The 27500-nt window shown below is 40.5% G+C and overlaps 1 protein-coding gene across 1 annotated transcript in view; it reads right to left on the bottom strand.

Annotated features, from left to right (window-relative positions):
- Positions 1-27500, bottom strand: part of nbeab (neurobeachin b) — a 378177-nt gene that overhangs the window by 126270 nt on the left and 224407 nt on the right. Inside the window, exons 37-38 of the mRNA XM_053687300.1 lie at positions 13331-13455; positions 4557-4703 (exon numbers count right to left, since the gene is read on the bottom strand). Coding sequence (XP_053543275.1) covers positions 4557-4703; positions 13331-13455 — 272 coding nt within the window. The remainder of the gene's footprint in view (positions 1-4556; positions 4704-13330; positions 13456-27500) is intronic.

Genomic DNA, 27500 nt, shown 5'->3' with positions numbered 1-27500 from the left:
AAGTAAGTACATAGTGCATTATATTGACCTGTAGACATACTGATACCTACCTGCTTTTGATTGTTTTCGTATAACCGCTTAGGAATACATGTAATAACATGTCTGAAGACATTCATAAGGCATCACACACATGGACTCACTTGATCTACAAATGGGGTCATGAGAGAAACTGACAATCTCCTGTTCTGTTTCACTCCGTGATTTTACAAATTAGAAATACCCAATGTTGATTTTGTCTGCTAATGTTGTAAAAATGTTACCCAGACCAACATTTAAATGAATAGGGTAACGGCTGACGCGCTGCACTCGGCAATAAAAAACGAATACATTTCCCCATCTTTCTACCGCTGCTAAACAAACTGGTCTTGTGTCTTAAACTACACACTTACGTACTGTTCTAGAGAGCTATCGGGCACTAATACTAACCGGTTTTCCAATTCCAGCTATCGTTTGGATTTTATAAACCTCTCGTGTCGCCTTCGCACCTATCGAAAGCTCTGTTTTATGTAGCAGTGTTCTGGATTTGATCGATTTTATAGACCCGACGGTAAGGACAGAGTTTTCACTCTGAGATATTGGACCATGAAAACAGTCATGATGACAGTAGGAGGTTTTCAAACACAGTTCATCAGTGGATGTGCCACTGTGTATGAAATAAACATTTTGCAGGTTCATTTGGAAACCCAAATTAGATCAGGACACACAAATTGCAAAGTCATGCACCAAATATGACTCCACACCGGTGTAGATTATTTCTCCTAGAACAACACAACGCTTCTCACGAGACTGGTAAGTCAGTCCAAAGAATATTCCTTAGGATTTTAGTCACTTATGTGTTAGACATACGTGTGTTACTGACATAATAAAATGTTCAAATGTTACAGTAGTCTTATTGGACTGGGTTCCAACCCATCGCACACACACACACCCATTCACACACTACGGATAATTTAGAGATGCCAAACAGCCTGCAATGCATGTCTTTGGACTGGGGGGAGGAAACCCCCAAAGCACGGGGAGAACATGCAAACTCTGCACACACAGGGCGGAGGTCAATCTGCTCTCATGAGAAATGTAGAGACGAATCCAAAAGAAATCAACGTGTTTGAAATTTGTTTGACAGCTTTAAAATATCATTCAAGTGCGCATGTTAACCCCGGCCCCAATCCGAACCTCAAGCTTCATGACGTCATCATCATCCTTCTGAAATCGAACAAATCTCTAATATAAATAAATAAATAAATAAATAAATAAATACATCTATCAACCCTTGCTCGACTTTCCATAAATTCTGATTTCGTCCGATGCAATCTTTCACCGAGGACTGGATTTACTGTTTAACACCACCTCTGTAAACAAAAAACAAAAACAAAAAAAAGGTTCGAGGGAAAAGGGCATGGAGTTTCTCGCTGCATGAAAAATTCATGAGCCGTAAATAGAAACTCGGTCCACTCCCCGATTTGTAATCCCTGTGATTGCAGTACAGCAAACATTTAAAGAATTTATGGACTGTGAAAGTATTGAAGTGAAACAACTTCAATACTTCAATAACACATACTGTATATACACCGACATACACATTCACACCACACACACACACACACACACACACACACACATATACAGGTTCCTCACGCTTTCAAGCAGCACTTTTCATAAAATTTTAATTCATATAATTAAAGATATACAGTTCATTTAGATCGTGGTTCGTGGATGAACTTTGGATAACTTACCTGTCTAAAAAAAGACGTATGTGTGCTGAACTCTGCGAGCTGGCATGCGAGGCTCAACAGAGCTGCTATTAAATGTAGAGAGAATTTTGGACGACTCGACTTCTGGCAGCTGAGACACACCAGTGCACATAAACAAGCTTCATTGCTGAGTGTGAAGAGGTTATTGTGCTGTTTTATATATTCATAAAAGTGTGTGCAGTTCTGCACACTGCATATAGTACTGTGGTTCACTAGGATTCATCCATCCATACATCTTCTATACCGCTTATCCTTCCTTCAGGGTCACTGGGAACCTGGAGCCTATCCCAGGGAGCAGAGCGGGGTACACCCTGGACAGGGTGCCAATCCATCGCAGGGCACACTCACACACCCATTCATACACTACGGACACTTTGGACACGCCAATCAGCCTACCATGCATGTGTTTGGACTGGGGGAGGAAACCGGAGAACCCGGAGGAAACCCCCGCAGCACGGGGAGAACATGCAAACTCCGCACACACAGGGCCACGGTGGGAATCGAACCCCCGACCCTGGAGGCGTGAGGCGAACGTGCGCCCCCACTAGGATTCATTTATTTTAAAAAATATATATATATATTCATATCTACACTATATGTCATGTCGGTATAGTTAGCATAACAGATGGAACAGTGTATGCTAATGTAGCATTGCCAGCTCAAAAAAAATGCTAACCAGCTGTAACCACTTCTGAGATAAACCAGAAAATTGTACGCATTATTTAATCATGATTTATATTTCCAACCTTGATATGCTTTTATTTGTAAGCTTTTTCTTTTGATTATATCACGACATGAGAATTTATCAGAATATAAAAAAAATAAAAGTGATATTAGCGTGAGTTGACAGTCATGGATATTCTTAGTAGTAGTCTTAGATAATCTAGTCATACTAGATATTCCTTTCTTTTTTCTTTTTTTTTTTTTTAATTTCACATGAGCAATATAAACTTGGGATTTACATGATTAATGGTTCCCACTGGAGTTAGTCTTATTTTAAAAACAGCTCGGCTTGCCTCGGGAGATAAAGACCCTTGCATGGAAATGTGCTGAAAGGCGAAGAAAAAAAAAATCTAAAAACAGAGGAAAAAATGAGAGAAGAATGATGGATAAACAAACATTCAGCAGCCCTGAGAGAACATCAGAGGAACACAGTCCAGAGCAACACACACGGCTCAAGGCTGTCAAACATATCATAACAACAAGCTTCAACTGCAAAATAAATCACTCTGGCTCGGCTGATCTGTTCCTAACCACGTCATATTTGGTTGCTGGCCACAATGAACCAAAATCCGCTAGCCTTCTGCGATAGATGCTGAGAGGTAGTCTGTAACACGGCTGTCAATCATCGGAGAAATCATAGTCAAGTCCTTCGAGTTTATCTGAATATTCAGGTATTTATCTCAAAATTTTTTCATTTAGAAACACACGTGTGGACCAACCAGTGATTCCTGAGAACGCTGAATTCCCATTTTCAACGTTTTCAGTCTTGTACATTTTGTAAAATAGTTTCTTGGAAGTAGTCTTAGAAATAATAAACTTGTTATCGGTACATTATTTGATTTTTAACCCTAATTCTATTATTATTATTATTATTATTTTTTAAATGAGTTCCTTTAAAAGTTTTTTTAAAAAAAAAAAAAAAAAACAGTTTTTTTAAAAAAAAACTTAAAAAAAAAAAAACCTAACTCTAATTTTTTAATTTTTTTAAATGAGTTCCTTTAAAAGTTTTTTTTAAAAAACTTAAAAAAAAAAAAAAAAAAAAAACAACAGTTTAAAAAAAAAAAACTTTAAAAAAAAAAAACCTAACTCTAATTTTTTAATTTTTTTAAATGAGTTCCTTTAAAAGTTTTTTTTTTTTAAACTTTTTAAAAAAAAACTGTTTTTTTTTTTTTTTTTTTTTTAAAAACAAACCCTAATTCAATTTTTTTTTAAATGAGTTCCTTTAAAAGTTTTTTTTAAAAAAAAAACTTTTTAAAAACAAACAAACAAACAAACAAAAAAAAACTACTTTTGTGTTCAATTGAATTTCTCAACTAGCAAAGAACAAACAGTGCGATGTTATTTAATAAATAAATAAATGAACAAATAAACTTTAATCCAGTGTTAAACTGTATGTTCTGTTTAGATCAAAAATGACCCATTTTCAAACTTGTACTTACAGCAGAGCAGTGCAAGTTGTTTTTAATCCGTTTCAAAAAAGTTCTTGGCTCAATTTCATGAAGAAATTTCATAATAAAAATGAAAAAAAAAAAAAAAAAAAAAAGTTTTAAATATCCAAAGATTGTATTTATGCAGTTTTCACCTGAGAGTGACGGAGAACATAAATAAACAAATAAATAAATAAATAATAATAAAAAAAGATCTGTAAAATCAAATACAGAAATATGATATTACATAACTGACTAACTAAATTAATTAATTAATTCACGCATAATATTCCCATCTGTGTAAATTATGCAAAATGTTCCTTCTGTGAAAGAAAGAAAGAAAGAAAGAAAGAAAGAAAGATCCTATAATAAATGATGGTTCTTCAGGAAACCGGGACACGTAGCTGCTATCAGGACAATCCTGCAGTGCAGGAAAGGCATTTCCGTGTCTCTTCTCCTTAATATCGTGTATGTCACTACTACATAAAATGAACATATGATACATATACTGGGTGGTTTTAATTATATCGCTATAAAATTTAAATTCCTGACCTGGTTCAATAACATATCCATTTCTATGTGCACACCATGATGGGTAATAAAGGTTAAGCACACGGCTATGAGGTCAGTGTGAATGAGTTCATGGTTCCCTCACCTGCCAGGTTGTCCATGTCCTTGTCCTGCAGCAGGCTGACGGCGTCGTCCTCGGCCTCCAACATCAGCTCGGCTTCCGGGTTCTGGCTCGCCACCATGTGGCCGCGGAAACTCTTCCTCCCCTTCAGCACGTCCGCTTCCTCGTGGCCTGCAGAGTCAGTTGTATAAATCCCAAACCGAGTTAGTTTTACAACAAGTAGCACGAGTTAATGTAACGCAGGAAACACTGTATGTTAATGCAAGCTAGTCGAACTGAAGGTTAGGACCTGGCGAAAACGGTCCAACGTCATGTGACCGATTAGCCAATGACAGCTAGGTAAGAAGGATGGAAAGTAAAGCATCCTATTTGAACTCTCCAGTGGGACGGAAATCCACTGATCGGGGTGGCTCCTGTCTGTGTGGCGTTCCTCGTGTTCTTCCTCCGGATTCGACGGTTTCCTCCAAACTTCCTAAAACGTAAAGGTAAATAGACTGGCGCACTGTGCTGGACCGGCATCCCATCCGGGGTGTATTCCAGCCTCACACACAATGTTCCAATGTTTGGATCCACTATACTCATGACCAGGGTAAAACTTTTAATGAAGATGACCAGATGAGTTTATTGTTTACTGCCTTTTGTTTTGTTTTTTTTTTTGAATTTCAGAGAAGTTTTATAAAACGTGCCACGGTATGAAAGTCTACAACATCGGCGTGGTGAAAACCAGCGTGCCGTTTTCTATTAAAATCCAGTTCGCCTCAAATATTTTATCCAATGAAATGGAGCGGCTACGCTTTTCAGCGCGGGAAAATCATTTCCTCTCCTGTTAAACATGCCGACGGCCGCGAGCGTCGATGTAGATCGAGCGATTGCGACATTTTCATCTCATTTTTATTCGCTGAGGGAAAATGCCATTGCGCTTCCTCATAGATTTTGAGTACAATGTATGAATTCCTGCGTCTACGTGCGTTCCGGTCTCTAGGCTTTGTTTTACTTACTGGAAGAAAAGGTCACTGATGAGCACGGTCACCTGAATTAAGCTCAATTATTTTGTCATTCCCAAAATAAACACGTGTGCAACGATGCCTCAGCCGTCCAGAACAATCCGTGGCTGGGAATCCAAGAGGGCAAGGGATTACGAAAAGATACGGTGGCTTCACATGTCTCGGAAGAAACACATGCTAGCCTTCACCTTCCCTGGTGGGTAGCTGTCATGTCATAGGAGAAAGCTTGCTAGATAGTCAAGATGGTGATGGTCAAGACACAAAAAAATAAAGTCCCTCCTCATCCTGCTGTCTATTGAACTTAATGAAAAACACTCCTTCATTCAAAGCCTGCCTAAGCCTTTATACCGTGTGTCTCGACATCTTTGTAGAATTAATACAGTGCCCATAAGTCAAAGTTCACCAGCAAAGCTTAAAATAAAAACAGCGCGAAAGGCGATTCGGATCCTCTGGAGATGAAGGGGGGGGTGTGGGGGGGGGGTGTGTGGGGGGTATTGTCGCCTTTAATTACACAAAAAAGCAAGAGAAAGACCGCAGGCGAGTCTGTCACACATCTCTACAGCCAGACGTCCATGTGGATTTGTCTTCTTTAAGGTCAGAACAGAGACACTCCATAAAGAAGAGATGGATATAAAATAATTAAATAAATGTAAAAAAAAAAAAGATGGAAGTGCTTATCAGAAATGTAGAGACGGATTACACTCTTCTGACACGTTTCTTTTTAGGAGAACCCTCGAGGCACTCTGAGGATTTCCCCGAGGTTCATATACAGTACCTCGTGCCATAAGGGTGGATTTGACTGTCATCGTCTTTGCTATCAAGGGAGATTGAATTTAAAACAAAACAAAACAAAACAAAACAAAAAAAGTCTTTCTACTCTGCCTCCAAGCTGAGACGCTTTCATCAACGTGAGGGGGGGGGGGGGGGGGGGGGACACAGAGAGGAAATGAGACTGTAAGAGTTAACCAGACGACGCTCACCCATCAAAAGCGTACGGGTGAAATTTCAGAATTCTGTAAAGCGTCATTATGACTGCGTTAAAGCTGGAGGCACGCTGCCGGGCAAAAGTCAAACTCTGATTAGCGAGACGTAGCCGAGGACCGGAGAGAAAATAAACCGGGTTGAGACGAAAAAAGAAAACGATCTCCGATGGACACAAAGCGGAGGAAGGAATATTTCATTTCAAAATATTTTGCCGTGGAAAAAAAACCAAACTGACGAAGGAAAACAGATCCTAAATGGCTGAAATGAGCAGAAATGCTGAGAAGCACGCCAGACGAATCCACCGTCGTGAAAACGAATGCCGTCTAGATGTTCTCAAATGAAAGCGCAATGATATCCATTTGTCAACATTAGCACTGAGGCGTGAAAAGCGTTTCGGGCTAGATTTCACTTTCATTCCTCGAACGAGCGGCAGAATATAACCAGAACCCACTGTATTTTCGGGGTCTGTGAACACTCAGGACCGTACCCGCAGATGCACCCAGACAGGTAGAGAAGCCAGACGCAAACAAGACTAGCCACATCCTCCTCAGATGGCACTGCAGGCTGGATTGAGAAAAAACAGGAGAATTGTGACAGTTTCTGAGCTTTCGGGGTAAAAAAAAAAAAAAAAAAAAAACCTGAGAAGAGAAACGTGTGCAGTACAATGTCAATATTGATTATTTATTTATTTTTTAAAGTGCTGTTGGTTAAAATACAGATCAGATATTAAAATGAATTTTAAAAAAAATCTCGATAGGACGCGACATTTAATGTGTAAGGAATAAATCAACGACAGTATAATCAGTATAATATTTATGAACGTGATGTAATATAAACATGGGTTTTTACTCCACATGCCTGAAAGGACTTTTTAAGGGCTCCTGTGAACTGTTCTCTGAATCTCTATGTTGTTGTTGTTTTGTTTTTTTTTAACGTTTGTTTTTTTAAATTCCTGAATTATTATTTTTTTCCACCGTTGCTCATGGCATCCCCTAAACACCATGACGTTTTATCTCCTTCTCCAGGTATGTGAAAGGCCAGTATTTTCCGGGTTGCGAGAGCTGTCCAGCTTAGGTTAGAACGTCTGAACTTTTCCCGCCTGAAATAAGACGTAACGAACTCGACGTGTCGTCTGTTTCAAGCGCGTACACCGTAAACACCTTCATAATGTACATTCAAAACAAACACAAAAAACAGAAACCCAAAAACAAACCTGGAGCCACGGTTCTGAAAGAAGGGTTCGAGAACCACTGCCAGTGGGTCTACGAATTGCGTTACAGTGGTGGAAATCACAAACGATCCACTGTTATGTATATAATTAATGTCAACTCAAATCTAATGATGATTTAAATTTGGAAATTCAGAATAAATAGCCAAGACGTTATTGCGTACGTTGAAATACCCGTACTTATATTTGAATAATCGGTTCGTGGTTGGAAAATAAATTTCTACACCAATGGTGTAACAGTTCTGGGGCACATGCCAATGGGGATGCAGACTTTTCAGCACGCTAACACGGATTCAGTCGCTGTAATACGTAGGCTTTATCTTGTAAGATGTGTGTAAATAAACTCGGAATTCTGTTCTGTAGATAAACTGTAAAACAGAGGTCCATTTTCTTTTTTTTTTTTTTTTTTTTTTTCCACGTATAAACCCAAAGGGATGCAAACTTTTACACGGCACATAACCGTGAAGTACTGAATACTCAATGGAAGCCATGGAAACTGCTTTAGACTATAAAATGAATGTCATTTTTACTCCTGAAACTTATGTGTGACTTTTTTTTATTTTCCACTCTTCCTCTACAACTCCCTAAGGGTGGGGGGTGGGGGTGGGATTTCACAAGAGAATAGGTTGAAGGTCGGAAAAAATGACTTTACGGCTTTTGAAAGCAGCTTTTGGGGTGGATATATACGAGCGTTCAGTAGTTTTACTGTCCAATATGGAATAGATAAGGAGGTCCTCAGTAAAGCCATATTATTGTAGCCAAGGGTCCTTGTTTTATATGTTGGCGGAGCTCTGGGGCGTCGCTTACCACCGGCCGTACACTTTTATTGCCTCGCTATGGTCATGGAGCCATGTGTGTCATTTGTTTCTTCCAGGCTTATGAGTATTAGTCTATTCACATTATACTGAACAAAAGAAGAGGAATGACATAATGTTCTGCTTAAGCACCAACTCTACCCGGTGTGAGCGCTGTGCAGTGAATTCAAATATTATCCGAGGGAAACGTTGAAAGTTCTCGGTCTTGACCAAGCCCATTAAAATGCCTAAGAGAAACGGGCTCATCTATCACACGCCGGGGACACGCCGGCTTCCATTTTGCAGTCGTTTAGCTCCCTAAATGCAAAGAAACCGTGCGGCATTTGGTGAAATGGGAGACCGGTGGAAGTGGAAAGCGTTTGTAAGAATTCTGCTCAAGCAGCTTAGATCATGCACCGAGAGCCAACATGGCTCTCTGTTAGCGCGGCATGCAATAATCATCCGTGCAATCTGTGATCAATTTTCCAAAGTGGCACATGTGATTGTTAAGTCTTTATTCGATTTTCTCTTTCTTGCTCTCGCACTTCCTGGTTGCTATTCCCAGCTTTTGTCTGTTTATGATTTCCGTCGCCGCTCTGCATTGCCAGAGAGTGTAGGAATATACTAGGAGGATATTTGCTGGCATGTACCCAGGGTTGCCAAGGTTGTGGTTTCAAGGGTAAATCGGGCTAGTTTAAATCGGGCTAGTTTTTTAAAAAAAAAAACAAGTCCAATCATGGTGAGATTTTCGGGCTACAGCGAGTAAGATTTAGTTTGAATCGCAGTGAATCGGAAACATACCCTGTGACAAACAAAGGGAAAGTGTAAGTGCAGGCAGTATATCTATAGCTGTGTTTCCATTCAATTTGCGAATTTGACACGCGAGCTTGTGAGAAAAACATATATTGCGTAAAACATATACAAAACGATCACTTCCGGGGAAAATGCCGCATCACGCCCTCCGCCATTTTTACTCTCCAGAGCCGATTATCCAATCACATGATTTGTTAGGCAAAGTCACAGACTTTTTAAATTTTTTTTATTTATTTTATGCGCATCGAGGAATTTATTCAGGAAACGCGTTTCCATCGTGGTTTACGTGCATTTCTACCTATTGAATAGAAAAATCTATATAAGCGCAGACCATTTACCATGTCTGAGACTTCTACGCCACGGAGAAAGCAAAACTCCAGAATCTATTAATTATAGCGGTTCTGTCGTACAAACAACTTCGAGGGACGATCCGAACTTTTCGAGAGCAATTAAGCTTGAAGAGAAATGTGACCGCTTGCTTGCTTGCTTGCAATGATCTTAAATACGTGAGGTTAGTGATAATGAGTGTCAATCTGCCACCAACATACACACTACATCCAATACTCTAATCACGAGCTATAATGATCTTTCTGCAGGGTTTGGGAGGTCACGATGGAACCGCTCACCTGAAAATAAGACTGCAAGGACACCTGGAGGCAGAACATGCCGTTAAAGAGCAGGATCGATATTAACCCGACTCCCATTTCATGCTCGCCCAATTCCGCTCGGCTAACAATATACCGAAGCTGTGGCTGGTAAGAGGAGAAGCGATCATGGGCTGGGACCTGGACGAAACGGCTCGTTATATTGTCAGCACGCTTAATAGATGGAGAGGTGAGGTTTTAAAGCACACTTTTCCCACAAACCCATTTTCTGAACAGCAACAAAAGGATAATGGTGTCTAGAAAAGTACACGGGAAAGTACTGCACCTGCACGCACTGCCCTGTCTTTCCTCTTTCCCGGTTATAAGACACAGTCGGAGATTTCGAGGTCTTTGCGAGCGCCAATAAAGCCAGCAAAAGCGACGATAAATCCCGCTGCATTAGATAGAACGCCGCCGTATCTTAGAGGGCAATGAGGTTTTTATTTTGAACTGAAAACCAAACAAAAAGCAACTCTCATATCCTATCATGTTGTTTCACTTGGGAGGGTAGATGGAAATCTGTAAGCGAACACATCTGACAGTCTGACAAGCAGTTTGAAAATATGCCACTCTGGATAAATCCGAGCCCCTTCAGACTTTAGTCAAATGCCAGTGATTTTTGATCCGAGTGATTCATCACAGTCTCCGCTTTCAGAAAACCGAAAAAGAATGAAAGCTGTATTTATGTTCGCCCTCAGTGGTTATTTCCGCCTAACCACCTAGCTTCACACGGTCGCATACGCAGCTGCGCGGCCTGAAGGACTTATTATGAGTCCGGCTAACTACTCCATTATGTTTCCTCCGGTCCAGTTCGAATTGGTCTGGTTTTAAAAAGAAAAAAAGAAAAAGAAAAGGTGGACACAAGAAAACATTCCACTATATTTCTTTATACCACAGCGCTGTTGAATGCTCGATTCTGATTGGTCGGAATGTGTTGATTTATTTTCTACAGCAGCAGTCATACTAACTCCATGGTTTATATTAGTGTACTCGTTCTTATACTTTATCATTTCTGTATTGGTGATGATTATATCTAGAACGGTCGTGTTTCGCTCTTACGTATAGCACAGCTGAGATTTTGCCATGCACGAGCGATCTGGTGATGTTTCTCCAAGGGGAATAAGACTTCTTTTCTACGACACACTTAAGAGTATAACTAATATAGAGAGGCGGTACTCCTGGATTTCTCCTCGCTCTGTGATTCTACGTGAATCATTCTGGCCTAAAAGCGATCCCTTTCACGTGACAAGGCCGTACATTATTCCCGTCATCGAAAGCCAAGAGAGAGCACAGGACTTCAACGGGTTCTCAATCACGGCCGTCCCAGTCCCCGAGCACACGGCTAACCTAATGAGGAGCGGAATGAATAAACACGTACGATGCTTTATGATGTATAAGCCACTTCTTTTTAATAGTTGAGGAAAAGCTGGGGCATACCGAGAGGAATATATCACACCGTGTCAGTGTGCGTTAAAACTGACAGGTTGTATTTTTGCGGTGGTGTTCATAGGGCTACACGACGCCTACATCAGCGATTCATGACATAAAAACCATCAGAAACCTAACCAGTAGGTGACGAATTCGCTCGGGCATTTTGCTGGCGTGGTTTGAAATTAATATACGGATGGGTGTGGTCTCTTAGAGGATGACTCCGCCCCCATCCAGAGCACACAGGGACTGACTGAATGGTTTGATGAGGAGGAAAATGATGCGAGTCACGTTGGACGCGATGACAATCCCAACCCAGGTGAACATCTACGGGAGATTTTGGGAATAGCTTTTGGAAGAGCGCTGTTCACCGCTCCAGTACGGTTCCAGAAACTTGTAGAATCGGTGCACCGAAGCTGTTCTGATGAGTCATGGTGGTCTAACATCTCACTCAGCCACTTTAGGTTGCTTTCAGATTCAATCTGTTACTCGTCTATATGACACTCTGACATTATGTCAGCTTGACGACAAAATTGACGACAGCGGTATTTAGGACAGCGGACGCTTGCTGTCTTAATTCATGTTTATGTAGATTAATGTCAGTAGTTGTGAAGGACGTATGGATGTGTCATGAACACCACCCCTAAGTAGTTTTACCCAATATTACTCGTGCTATCCTTTTTCCTAAAATTTGAGTATACCTTACGCTTTAATACGCCTTTACGTCAGTTGTCATTAACGGCTCATGTAGCCGTCATGTGGCTCTGGAAACTCTGCTACGTCGGTTATGTTTCACTTGTTTCCAGGATTCGAGTAGATTTAATCTCTGTCACATTGATGTGTACACTTTATTTTTTTCCCCCTCTATCGATATGACACACGGGACACGGTTCAAATCTCCAGCAGGGGTGTATTTCCAAATGCTTCTTCTACTAGTCACATTTCTTATATGATACTTTTATACAAGTCTACTATTATTTGTAATCAAGTACCATATATCTGACATCGTAACTAGTCAATGCTTCGACTTCAGTCGCTGAGCCTCTTTCAACCCGTGCCAACTTTCAAAATATGTTCGCAGGACAAATGGAAGGGAAGAAAGACGAAAAGAGAAAATCTCAGTGGTAATTACTGTGGCTGTGCTATGAACAGGGGCCACCTGCAGATCACAGAGCAGCTGGTAGGCATATAGTCTGTTTGTGTGTGTGTGTGTGTGTGAGAGAGAGACTCTCATATAGCTGCCATCTGACATTTTCCCTGAAACTGGATCAATGTATTTATGATTACAGTGCATAAAGGAAAAGAGTCGATGAATATTTCAGTCCGAAATGTAAATGTGAACCGTGGGCCGTGAGTAACATCTACACCAGATTTCAGTGAAAACATCCATCCACATCGGGCAAACAGGACAAAGCCGATCTATCGCTCTTGCCAAGTTATAGATTTGCCCTTGTTCCTTTAATACACCCTCTCTCGTATTCATCCTGGAGGGCCCAGAGGAAAAGCGCCGGGAGTAGTTAATATTATTGAACCATTTCGTTTTAAAAGCCGGTGTTGCGTGACACTGAGCCAAATCGACATTGTGCATCGGACAGAACAAACAGGTCAAACGGAAAGTCTGAGAGGGGGGAGAAAAGAGCAATGCAGTTTGCGTCATGATTACACGTGTTGCTGGCGAACATAATCTGCCATAAAATCTCACCGCCGTGTTCGACTGGGAAGCCTCGTAACTATCCGTGCTATAAAATTAAGAACAATCTGCTTCTCAGCTCAGAGAATATTGTGTGTGTGTGTGTGTGTGTGTGTGTGTGTAGCCCACACACACACAAAAAAAAGAAGTAATTTAGGGATATCGAGCCAAACTCCGACTGTGTTTTGATTGGCTGCTGGCAGAATTACTTACCATAGTCCTCCAGCGGCTTGCACGAGATGTCCAAGTGGGTGGAGCCAAAAGGATTCCTGACAAATCTCCGCCTCCTCCTGAGGTCATCCTCCCAGTAGTCAAGACGCCAGAAGTCATGGAGCTGACTATGGAGAGGAAAGAAAAGATCACATGAACTAACCTTTAGTACCATTTATTGATTGACAAGAACTTTTTCTTTTTTTTTTTTTTTTTTTACAGCGCTAAGAAAGAGATCCAGATTTAATGAATAATGATTTATAATATAATAAAGAATCTCTACAATAAAATGGGTACTTCACACCGTCTTGGTCTACAGTCAGCTAAAGAATTATTGGCGCCCTTTAAAGAAATATGCGAAAAGGATTATAGTAAAGTCAACACACTTTGATGATTTGATGAATCAAAGTTTCCCATCAGTAGAATTTCCAGAATATTCAACACACAAGAATATACTTTTTCTTTCTTTCTTTTTTCTTTCTTTCCTTTCCTTTAATCTTTGGGTTGAAAAGTGAAAATCAACATGTTTTTGAAATGGACTAAATATAAAGGGATCGCCATTGCGGGACCTAAGACACCACCTTGAGGGACACCGTTTTGTACTTTATTTGGCCTCTAAAGAATCTCAGTTTATGCTAACAGAACGGTAACTGTGTGTCAAATAGGATCTAAAACATCCAGGAAATTGTTTGTTTAACCAAACTGTCTGTCTTTAAGTTTGTCCATTACAATATCAGTAGTGTCAATAGTGTTAAAGAAGTCCACGAGAACCAGAAGAGAATCATCCACCGAGGCAAGCTGGAGAAAATTGGCCACTTTAGCACTAATTCTGTATGATGAAGCTTTGGAAAACCAAAATGAAGCGCATCATGCTTGCTGTTAGTACTTAAAAAATAAAAGAACAAAGCTGTCGGATGAAAACCTTCCATGAAAACGTAGACGGATTTGGTCTAGTGGAGAGTGTTAGGGAGCTTGGAGGGATCAAGATGTGGATTTTTAAGGAGTGGTGTTATGCAAAAAATAAATAAATAAATAATAATAAAAAAAAGGGTGCTGAAATTTCTTCAGGTGACTGTAGCTTAACATTCATTCCTCCATTCATACAATAATGGCCGGCCAGTGGACTCACAGCATACACCTCAATTTATGCAAAAAGGTCATCAGCAAGTCACAAAGCTGTGTGTAGGTAGATGTAATCTGTCCTAAGTCCCAATGAAGCCTCCCAGCATGAAGCGCTTTCAGGCAGCAGCACGCGTACAAATAACAGCCAGTCCCATTAACAAACACGGGATCAAATTACACGTCGAAACGGCGCGGCTCGCCTGCTTTTTTTACGGTACTTTTTAACAAATCTTGTAAATCAGAGGTAAGACTCCATATGCAGACAGCGTGGAGTTTAATGATGGTAGGAAGCAGGGCAGAACTGGAGGGAGAAACAGGGAGGGGTGGGGTGGGGGGGTTGGGGGGTCTCACCGCAGCCACAGCTCACACTAATAAAACAACCCCACCCCCCCTTTCCCCCCCACCCCCACCCCCACCTCCACCGCCACAATGCATGGTGCAGCCGTGATTAAAATAATGTGCTGAAATATTCATCGAAATGACTCGCGGGGCCCTAGAGCTAGCCGTGGAATATTGCATTTTTATTCATTATTGATAACAGTGAATTAGCAGCCATATAAAAAGAAAGAGACGGCCAGAGTGAGAGAGAAAGAGAAAGGGAAACAACAAGTTCCGGCATGTGATAACCATCTTTGTAAACGATTATTCCAACATTAGCAGGGACCTGGGCTAATTTTATTGCTCGCAGCTAATGCAAACCATTAAGGGCCAGGACTAGCATCGGGTTACTAAGTGCAGCTCGTTTCCAGCACACTCAGGCCAGAGATGTTTCAAAAGCTTCAGTATTTCTGAGAGAGAGAGAGAGAGACAGAGAGAGACAGAGAGAGAGAGAGAGAAATAACACTGCAAGTAATTTACCACAACGAGGGTTTTGAGGGATGTTAAAGGAGAGTGATGATGGTGGTAATTGGGGAACAGATGACAAGATGGCAAGAGACAATCAGCAAATTCCGCATGTGGTTTGTCTTCATTACAGGGAACATGTGCGGAAACGTATAATCCGCCTGCGTGATCATTTCTGCAATAAACAATGTGGAGAGTATAGTTTGCATAGTCTAAAAACCATGTGAATATAATAATAATAATAATAATAATAATAATAATAATCAAACAAACAAACAAATACATAAATAAACAGTATTTATAAATAAAATACTAAGTTTAATTAATATACTTTCATTTAATAAGATTTAATAAAATGAATAAACTTAAAATCGTTTAAGAATGTTAAAATGTTAGATAGTTTTTGCTGTTTTACTTTTAAGAAATATCTTGGTGTGCAACCTAAACTAAAACTCGAATAAAAGAAAAACATTATTATATCCGGGTAATACTATCTGCTTTTTTTTTTTTTTTATCTGCATGTTGGTTAAGACTTTTTTTTTTTTTTTTAAATGTTTTGTTTGAATTCATTTACAGGAAGACAGCTGAATAAGTTACGGAATATTATAAAATATCATTTCTCATTGATTGCGTAACAAGCATGTGTTGTTGCATCAGAAAATCTGACAGCCAATCGCCCTCCAGTATGCAAATGCGAGCCATGAAATGCTGGTTTCTTAGAGTGGGGGGCAGGTTCTCATTTACATATTCATATACTGTGACTATAATCAAGGGGAGAAAGGCGCTTCCCTGCCTTTTTCTGTTGTTTAATGAGGAAAACAAACAGGTTGCTTCCTTCCTTTGCGACCGAGTGAGAAACCGAGGAGAAAGTGAAAAACAAAAAAAGAGAGGGAGTACAATAACAATAACAGCCAGCACACTCTCTCCACAACACGAGGCAGCCATTTACGAAACAAGGCTCAATTCCAAGTGCTTCTTCGAGCTATGGGTGGGATTATTTAGAGCTCTCTGCACCCTGCCATAACAGTGAGGCAGACTAAACAGATTAAAGTGTTACGGCAGGATCACATCCCATCCCAACCCCAACCCCCCTGGCAAAAAAAGAAAAAAAAAGAAAAGAAAAGAAAAAACGGAAACACAAAAGCCTGTGAATATATCTACAAATGTCAGGAAATCAGGCCATTGCAGAGCCTTAGCCGACAGCAACACGAGATCGGTCTCAGTTTAGCATCAATCAGGAACGTGTAGCGTGTGTGCTAGCATGTCAAAGGTTCAGTACGCGCCACGGTATGAAAAGCAGTACACAGCTCAGAGGGCTTGTCTGCTGTCAATCCCGAGTCGAGAGCGAGGTCTCTCTTCTCCGAATCAGACGCCAGGAAGCCAAATCTGCTTAAATGGTATTGTAAATGCGAGATTACACTGTGAAAAATAAATGCAGAACCCGCAAAGGAACCCGAGCGATTACTGTTTACGATTATAACCTCTAAATCTGCCAGCGGAAGCGAGCGAGGGGTGGGGAGAAATCCGTTTAGGCTTTGAAGATCGCTGAAAACACAAGTCTCCGACTGTGTATGATGAATGTGATTCGGTTTGACAGCGGTGCATGGCAGCGAGCGGGCGAGTTCAGAGGGGGAAAGGAAAAGCTCGAGCGTTTCCTTTTTCTCCTGGAAGAAAAAGGGAATTAAACGCTAAGCCGAGCAAAGCCAAATTATAAAGGACAATAAACAGAGCGGTACTTGACGGCAGCGAAACCCATCTTTTCCCACTAACCATGTGCTTTTACTTTGGAAGCGGTTTGTGCGGGACAGGAGGGGAGTCCGGCAATACGTCACACCGCGTGCCGATTCAGCAATCAAGACGGATTTCTCATGTATCAGAAGTGCCATAACGAGGGTCTGGACACCCAGGGTGGTCTCGATCGGAGACTACATCCTTCCCCCTGAGGGGGGTCTGTTTCCCCGAGGAGGGTGTAGATAAGGGAAACACACAGCTGGGAGATGGATGGCGGACGCTCAGAAGTGGCTTGAACCTGAACCAGCGAGAAAAACACCTCAAACCGCTCGTTCGTAAATCCGACGATTTGATTCTTGGGAAATGGAACAGAATACGATCACGCTTGTTCCTCAGGAGATCGGGATGCTATAAACACTTCTGAATCCTGAGAGGATTTTACTGAATATTACTTCCACTGTGATTTCATAATCTTTTCAGCATCATCTCATCTGAAGACGAAATCACTAAATCAGGGATGGACAAATCAGTACCCCAGGCACCCAGGACAAGCACTTTTGTCTCTAGGTTATTATTTTTATTTCATTGTTTTGGGGACTAGTAGGTTTAAAAACAACAACAAAAAAAATATCCGTATCGACTTTTTCAAAACAAGACTTTCATCCGTTATGTAGCTACGTTTAAACGTGACGCACGTCACTATAGTTCTTTAACTTTAGTGAGCAAATCCCACCACCTGCCGCACTACACCCATCGCCCCGTGGTGCGATCTGGCTAATAGCGAAATGATTTTTGCAATCGATCCCGATCAGAAAACGCTGACGAACCTGCGCACGATAGAGCGGTCGAACAACCGCGAAAACACATCGAGAGAAAATAAAGACGCTAGACGGAATCACGCGTGCGATCGCGAGGCCGGAACGCTACGCTACATCTCGTAGGCGATGACTTACTACCATTTTGTCGAGAGTGTAAACATGGTGTGTATTATTACTTATAAGGGGATGATAAACATATACGCGGTAGTTTCTCTTAGTGTTTACTTAACTCGCTCACCATATATTGTCACATTACACGTTACATTTACTTTAGCTTCCACTTTACAGGTTTCAGGCAGCGAAAACCTGGAACTGGGAAGCACACGGGAGCTTTAATGCCCGGTAGACTAGCTCCGAAATGTATGGTTTGTCCACCCCGGAAATACAACCTTACCTAATAATTCTGCCCACGTTGCTTTATAAGACATTTATGTAATGCTTAATAAAATGTCGATAAATATTGTATATCAAATAGCATTTAAAAAATAAATAAATAAATAAAAAATACCAAAAAGAAGTCTTATTTGTAGATTTTATCAAGCACACTGTCCCTGTAAATAAGAAGAAATCGCATGAGGTGACTACGCCATTCTTCATCGCCATCTCCATTTCAACAGCGGTGACATTTTAATTGTATTCAAACGAGAACAAATGAAAACAGCTCAAAGAAAAGATCTGCGCTAGTCTAGCTCTAGGATAGACGCTGACAGTCGTTTCATCTAAATGGCAATCACAGGCTAGAATGAGCTCCTGATTCGCTCCACTTTAGCAATCCCACGTCTCCTGACAGACATAAAGAATGGCGCAGGGCCCGCCCCTCCTCGCAAGAAGCTCGGATTTATTAGTCTGATCGCCCATCAATCACATAAATGGACTTTTCAACTGCATTTTAAAAGCTAATTTCCCCAGCGCTGATAACCAAAACTATCGTCTCAGCGGCGTGCCGGTGATTATCAACAAAAGTGTGTAAGCGCACAACAATGGTCTTCTCTGGTTAAATACGCGAGATTGAGGAGCCTTGCAGTGTAAGATTTAACACTCCACTGTCCATAGGGGATGGGCTCTGTTTGTGCACGGCCATAAAAAACCGACAGCCATGATTCAGGCTCAAGCAGCAAGGTGGGAAATAAAAGGATCGGTGAGAATTTCATATAATATAGCAACGTCTGGGTTGGGGAAGAGAGACGGCTTGTTTGGAAATATATTAGACTTCTACGGGGATGATGCAGAGGGATTACGACAGGATGGTTCCCAAGACGGATGATCCGGTTCGCTTGGCCGGCACGGCGAGATATCGTTCGATTCTGTGCGCCGCTGTACAGCTGCTTCATTTAAGAGGGTATGCTAGGTCAATATCGGTGAAATCTAAAATGACTGCCTTGCGTCGCATTGCGCGTGACAAAAGGCCTCCGTAGTTGGAGACACACACAGAAATGCACCACATTTTCATATACTGCCAAGAATATCTGAATACTGTATGCATTCCATGCGAATGGAGTCCAGAATGAAAAACAAACAGATACTCTTTCTAGCATTTATGCTCATAATGTGACAAATATTCAACATCAGTGTGTAGACATGCTATAATTTCTATATCTCCGTCACGATCTGGGGTCGTTCAGGACGTCGTTGTTGTAGCAACAGCTAACAGACCCTTGCAGAGCCACTTAAAATGAAACCGAAAAAGAATGATGGTGGGATTCGGCAAGACGCCATTATATTCTCTTTCAATGCTTCCATTGGGGACATTAACGGGATGTAATTAGCATAAGTGGTGCTAATGATCGGCTGCTCTGTGAAGAGTACAGGGTGCCGCTGTTTTGTCAGTGCTACTGGACCACCAGCTACAGACTTGCTATTGATGGAGGCAATGAATAGGTCTACAGACTGGTTAATAATGTAATTCATCTCGGCAGCAGGGATTAAAATCGTAACGCCAAATTGCCAATAACTATTTCAACAGGTGACTTTGTGAAATGACGTTTTTAACATAGAACGTCATTCTTCACTAATATAGACGGGATATTAAAGTGTTTCCTGTATATTCAGTAAAAGCAATAGGGATTGTGATGTAAAGAATTAAACACTCGAGGGGTGTGAGGTTACGGATCGACAAGTTTCATCACGTCATTCTGCACTTCTCGTCAGATCTTCCGTCCAATCAAATGCTCTCTAGAATCTGGTGTCCCGCCCCGAACGTTAAAATAAAAATCCACGGTACTAACCGTAGCCCGGACTACGAGGTAAGCTAAACGCTATTGGCTATTTAAAAAGAGGAGGAGCCGCTCGATATGTCCCACCCTGACTTCCTGTTTCGGTGGATATCACGCCAACATTTTGAATAGCGCTGCATATTTCAAGGCGATTCACAGGGACTTTAAAGAAACATTTCCTCGCGGTTTGTTTTCGTACGCGTTGATCGTCCACCGTTCAAGTTCGCGTCGAAGTTGTTACTATAGAAATAACGTGTTCCGATGTAATTTGAATATATACATTTTCTGATTTTCCTTACACGCAAAACTATTCATCAGCGCTGGCATTACAGAAAAGTGATGAACACCTTCTGACCAATCAGAATGAAGAATTCTATAGAAATATAAGGGACTATAACTACTCTAATCCTTTATAGAGCATTTTTCCAGATATTACACGGTATGTGTTAGGAATACATTTATAATGCAGTATAAATACTTGGTTTACAGGAATTTAAACATGCATTTTTGGACAATAAATCAACTGAAGGGACCAGAATCATTTTTCACACATAATTAAATAAAAATATTTCTTTGTAGCGGGGACAGGAATTTGAAACCCACTGTATCTGGTTCGTATTGCTTTAACCACACAATTACAAACGTCTGACTAAAGCGATTTGCAAAGGAAATATGTTAATCCTTCCTTTCAAAATATATCCGACACTACTCCGCTAGGGTCAGCTTAAAAATTGTAAACCATTACATCCTTTCTTTGGAAAATAAATCACTGGGGAAAATATTTGGCAAGCGGAGCTTGTGAATCTCCCTTCGTCGTAGAACCGAAATGGCATTCCCACATGCCTTGTTGTAGTTTTAAAAAAGATCAACTCTCACCCTTCAGCCCAGTCTTTGAGCTCTGCTTGTCCCACAGATTGCACGAGACACATTTCGACAGAACTGCAGAATTCATAAAGAGTCCCATCACATCATCCCAGGCCAACTGGTGACCATATGCTGGTGGACAGCGCTGAAGATTTCTTTTCAATCAAATATTTATCTTTCATCCATGCTAGGTTTTAATACCTAATCCGAAGAATAAAGGAAGGTACGAAGCAACGCACAGCCTGGTCAAATTAGAGGAGGTGGAAGTGATCTACATCACTTTCTCACAGCCCAAAGATCTCTTATCACTACTAATCCTTTGACTGGATGTGAACATGTGACCCTTCCATTGCTCAGGTCATTAATGTCGTGTAAGGACATGAGGCTCTCGGCGCATCCGTGCTGTAAATCAGACGTAACTACATGTGAGTATCCTGAAGGATACGAGTGGCACTTGTCAGAGCGATTGAACAGGATGAAGACCGACACATCCTCCTTGGTGAAAGACAGAGTTCTAGCGCAGGTCAGACGTCCCTTCTTGCCCGTTTCGCCAAACCGTCGATCTTTTCGTCCAGGATGGGGGCCACAGATCCGAGGGGAACCCGAGATGCCCCTGAAATTGATGACAGTGAGAATGGGAGTCTTTCCAGAGATAATTAGCGCAGGCTGCAAGGTTAAGCATGCCCTTGGGGAAGGGAAGCCCGAGCGTAGGTTCAAGAACAAACGGATGGACATGTGTGTGAAAAGAACATACAAAGGAACAGATTCAGGCGAGTTCACCCTCCACACTCCATTACCATCGAAGCAGATGTATAGCTTTCTCAAATGAAAAGAGATGTAACCAAACCAGGGTATCTATTGGGAATAGTGTGAAATATAAACATCACAGAGGTGTGAGACATGGCAAGGTTAACCGTAGCTTGCTTCCAGTGTGAGCTCTAGACAGTCGGCACTTTACTCTAAATCTACTTTAAAATGAATACAAGCCTGTTTTTTTTTTTTCATGGTTCTGAAGTCACTGTGAGTAACGTCCACTCTATACAAGTCAGTGTTGTTTCGCAAGTACAGAAATGATAACGCAACAAGAGCATTAATATAAACCTGTGATTTGCCTTGCAGCCAGAACTACTTGCAGAGCTGCTGTTATTAAAAAATAATCAACATCAACACCTTCTGACTGGAGATGGAGCCTATCCCAGAGAACTCCTGGACACCGTGGACGGGCACAAAACATCACAGGGCGCAATCACATACCCATTCGCATACTACGGACAATTTTGAAATGCCAGTAAGCCTATAGGAAATGTTTTTGGACTGGGGGAGGAAACCTCTGAAGCACAGAGAGAACAAGCAAACTCTAATTCTTTTCCAAATCCAATTTTAATTTTTGTCATTTGTCACAGGATCCAATAACCAATAGGGTATCTCCGATATGCATGTAATGAATCATACGTAAATGAATCACATGAAAATGAATCACTTGAATATGAATCATATGAAAATGAATCAGATGTAAATGAATCATACGTAAATGAATCATATGTAAATGAATCCCATGTAAATGAATCGTACGTAAATGAATCACATGTAAATGAATCGCATGAATATGAATCACATGAAAATGAATCATATGAAAATGAATAAATAAATTAAAGACATAAAAAGGCTGACACTGGAGACTCCTTCCAAAAAAAATACTAACAAACATTTCCTTACAGGAAACACACATTTATTAAATCTGTTCCAAATCCAATTGCAGTAGTTGCCATGTGTTAGAAGATTTCATATCCGAAATGTTATCTCTGATATCCGATATACCATTTATTTATTTATTTTGCTAGTATCAGCCCAATAACGACACTGGATCTGAAAATCCTTAAGCCTTGAAGTTACAGCTTTACCATCTGACTGTTACAAAAGCGCTGACACTGGAGACTCCTTCCAAAAATCTCTTCCAAAACCAATTCCAATATTTGCTATTAGTATCAGATCAGTACCATCTCTACATCCGACCAATCAGATTCGAGAATCCAGCACACAGACACACCCGCCTCCGTGAAATACGGAGTTCTAGTTCGGGTCAGACGTTCCTTCTTGCCTGCCTCGCCAAATCTTTTGTCCGTGATGGAGATATAAGACAGCTGACTATCCATTGGGAATAGTGTGAAATAAAAACAGTGAAACAGTCGGAGAGGTGTGTGAGCGATGCCGACGTCAACCGTAGCTTGCTGCCATTGTGCACAGTAGCCGGTGGGCATTTACTCAAAATCTACACTAAAATGAATACAAGCTTTTTTTAATAACTCTTGAGGTTTCTCAAGGTTACAGCGCTTTTTTTTTTTTTTTTTTTTAAATAAGCTCTCTTACTAACACAATTACCATCAGACTTTCCTGAATGTAGCGTTGACAGATCCTGGAATTTATTTCAATAATACATATAGCAGCAGCAGTCCACAAGGTCTCTCCTGCTGTACTTACGCTCCTAAATAAATCCTGTATTTATAATACATAATATAACATGTAAATGCATTTACAACATGTTACACAGTACGCATAATGCAATTGTATGGCATAGAAATGCTTATAAATCATTATAGTTACATTCTTAATACGTCATAAAGCATGCATATCAAAGCCGGTATTCTTAATGATTATAAATGCGTGCCTAATTTTGTTCTATAGCATACATAATGCCTGGAATGAGTCTGTATGAATCCTTATATGTAGGTAAAACGCTCTATAAAGCATTAACATGTGACGTCATAATGTCTGATTATAAAACCGCATCTTTACATAACAGCACTACTGTTATAATGCGTTATAACGCAGAATGGCTCCGGCGTTTCAACTTTGTAGCTGCACCGGATTCTTTGTCACAGTGCATGCCGATATTATGAACTGAGATTACAGTGTGTTACATAACCAGACGCCATAAAGTCAAGTACTCACCTCATAAAATGTCATGTATGCAACATTACCTACTTATAAGCCTTTATAAAGACTCATGCCAGACATTATAAGCTATTATGTGTGCTGTATAGCAATTTTTTTTTTTTTTTACAGTAAGAAATGAAACACTTGGACACATGGCGTTGAAGGAAAATAATCAGTGAAACATGTTCTGTAACACTTTCATGTTATAATGCATCCGTAAGGCATTATAGACGTCGCTACAACTGTTTATGAAAATACATGGCGTTTTATAGCTATTTTTTATTCTACATTGCGCATCTTCAACCCGCTGCACTGTAAGCGGTGTTCGCAAGTTATATCACCAAAGAACCGCTTATAATGTATAGCGCATTATAAGGAGATTATAATGCTGATATAACGTCATAATATACCATATCATATAATATCATAATAAGCACTATTATTAGCACTAATTTAGAGATGCATTATAAACAATCCTACAAACTACAAAAAGGCCTTTTCATAAATCATGATATTGTCGCGTATGATCTCTTACGAATGCATTATAACATGTTGTGAACATATTCGTAAGTTATTATAAGTATATCCGTTACCGTGATCATTTACTCTTACTGATGTAAGTTGAGTATTCTCCTAACATCATGTCTGGAAGTGGTTTATTCCTGTTATGGCAATCGGTTTACGGGTGCATGTCTTCGGACGGGGGAGGAAACCGGTGAACCTGGAGGAAACCCTAGAAGCACGGAGGAGGCGGGATCCAACTCCAGACTCTGGAGGTCCCCCCCAAGCTCAACCGTTTTTTGTTCCCAAAAAGAATATTTAAACCGTACTCTAGCTCTAGAGATTGCATTATAAAATGGTGTTCATGGTGGATGGCGTCCTTTCTACCTCTGATGTTACCTCTCGCTTTCTTTCTCTCTCTCTGTGTCAGGTATTAAAATTGATAGGCTGTTTCAGCTCCACCCACCGAGACTGCTTAGCCTGGGCGCATGTGACTGAAGGCTCCATTCCATCACAAAGTTATTATCCAGGACCAGATAGCTGCCATACATCACACGCAGAACCCCGAGCTCACCGTTAGTCAAGGGAAACAGCGTCTCCCCCCTCGGCTTCCCTGCAGATCAATACGAGCCACCTTTCCCTCGCTCTTTCCTCCTTTCTCTCTCTCTCTCTCTCTCTCTCTCTCTCTCTCTCTCGGCTTTTCATTTTCATCCATCTCTCCTCAACTGACGGCAAAAAAAAAAAGAAAAAAGGTAATTATACAAGAGAAAGCTCTGAGAATCAATACTCAAGTCAGTTAAGGTCCAGTGAGTAAAGGTCCAGACACGTCAGTTCTCCGTCAGCTGTCAGCCATGTTGCTGACTTGGACAAAGGTAACAAAGGGACTCCTGTTTTTCCACACGGAGTCCGAATCATTTTTTTCCCGTCGCAGAAGGCCATACCGGTGCAATTAGCGTCGGGCCGCTCGTGCGGAACAGCGACGGGAGACCCGGGACGAGATGAGACGGGATGAGGCGTTATCGGGAACTCGGTGAAGTCAGCCGCACGCCACTGCATGACAGAATACATGCTGATAGTGAACAAGTCAGCTTTATTCATCACAAGCTGCAGGACAGTCGAGGTGAACTTCACACGGCCCGGGCGTGGAAACGAACTCCAGGGACGACATGGCGTGTTTTATACAGCTTTCGCGTGTCGCGTGTCGGGATCATTATCGGACGGCGGTTCCACTAAAGCCGAGATGAGAAAATTCAATTAGTTCATTACAAAATGACGACAAATTAACACAGAAGAGAGAAAGAAAGAAAGAAAGAAAGAAAGAAAGAAAGAAAGAAAGAAAAAGGAACTGTTATCCCAATGAATTTTTCCCAAATATTACTTTTTCTCGATATCTTATTTTTGTAATATTTAATTTATTTCGGATCTGCTGCACAGTAAACAGACTTTACGCTCTTTTTATGACAGCTGAGATTTTGGATTGTTTTTTTGTTTTGTTTTGATTTGTTTTGAACTTCACTTCTCACAACATTTATGTGACTATTTGGACAAAAAGTTCAGAAAAAATCTTTTCTCTTCTTTTCTTTTCTCCCTTTTCTTTAATTCCCTTTCTTTTTCTTTCCTCTATATTCTTTTCTTTTCTCTTTTTCCTTCCTTTACGTTCTTATTTTTTCTTTTCTTTTCAGTTTTTCCTTCCTTTACGTTCTTCTTTTCTTTTCTTTTCTTTTCACTTTTTCCTTCCTTTACGTTCTTCTTTTCTTTTCTTTTCACTTTTTCCTTCCTTTACGTTCTTCTTTTCTTTTCTTTTCTTTTCTCTTTTTCCTTCCTTTACATTCTTATTTTTTCTTTTCTTTTCAGTTTTTCCTTCCTTTACGTTCTTCTTTTCTTTTCTTTTCTTTTCTCTTTTTCCTTCCTTTACGTTCTTCTTTTCTTTTCTTTTCTTTTCACTTTTTCCTTCCTTTACGTTCTTCTTTTTTTCTTTTCTTTTCCTTCCTTTTCCTTACTTTACGTTCTTATTTTCTTTTCTTTTCACTTTTTCCTTCCTTTACGTTCTTCTTTTCTTTTCTTTTCACTTTTTCCTTCTTTTACGTACTTATTTTTTCTTTTCTTTTCATTTTTCCTTCCTTTACGTTCTTCTTTTCTTTTCTTTTCTTTTCTCTTTTTCCTTCCTTTACATTCTTATTTTTTCTTTTCTTTTCATTTTTTCCTTCCTTTACGTTCTTCTTTTCTTTTCTTTTCACTTTTTCCTTCCTTTACGTTCTTCTTTTTCCTTTTCTATTCTCTTTTCCCTTTCCTTTTCCTTCCTTTATCGTTGTCGTTTATTTTATTATACTTTTATTGTCCGTCAGCCAGTCGTAGTGACGTTAAAACATTTCACACACAAATCGAAAAAGAAAAAAAAAAAAAGTACACGTAAATTATTAATCAAAAATATACCGGCACACCTTCGTTGGATTTCAAGAAAAACAAACTAGAGAACATTTCCATCAAACGCTCTAAATGTAGTGGTTTTTTTGTTTTTGGTTTGTTTGTTTGTTTGTTTGCTTCATTCGTGTCGAAGTGCTCCAGCATTTTATACCTTACACACGTCCCCCGCGTTCTGTCTCTAATTTAAAAGCCGGCCGGAGAGACGACCGTGTCCCACACAGAGACGAAAACTCTAGTAAGAATGTTTTTTTTTTACGTGAATGGAGATTTTGTTCGACTATAAAACACCAGCAGAGTGTAAACCTGTCATTTAAGTGCGTTTGGTTTGTTTACAGATCTGGCAGGCTGTACAGATCGGGACCGGACGTCGACCGCGTGCGAGTAAACGAGTCCATCATTTTTCAATTTCATGGATTTTTTTTCTGTCGTTAATTCCAGCAGTCTGTCTGACATCTCCTTTTCTGGTGATGCAACTGAACTTTATAATCTGCTTCCCAGGGCCAGAGGTCAAAAGGAGCTGGAAGAGCTGGAAGGGAGGGCAGGGGGAAATAACTCACTCTGAGACGAACGAAGGAGAGAGAGAGAGAGAAAGAGAGAGAGAGAGAGAAAGAAAAAAATCTGACATCCAATTTTCAACTTGATTTATCAGTGTAAAGTTAAAATTGATAGTGTGTCATTACTGGCCTAAGAGCTGTCTACCCGAGTCCTATCAAAGCCTTCTCG

This window comes from Ictalurus punctatus, chromosome 17 (assembly GCF_001660625.3).
Source record: "Ictalurus punctatus breed USDA103 chromosome 17, Coco_2.0, whole genome shotgun sequence".
Lineage (NCBI taxonomy): Eukaryota > Metazoa > Chordata > Actinopteri > Siluriformes > Ictaluridae > Ictalurus > Ictalurus punctatus.
This window is presented reverse-complemented; position numbering and strand designations above follow the sequence as displayed.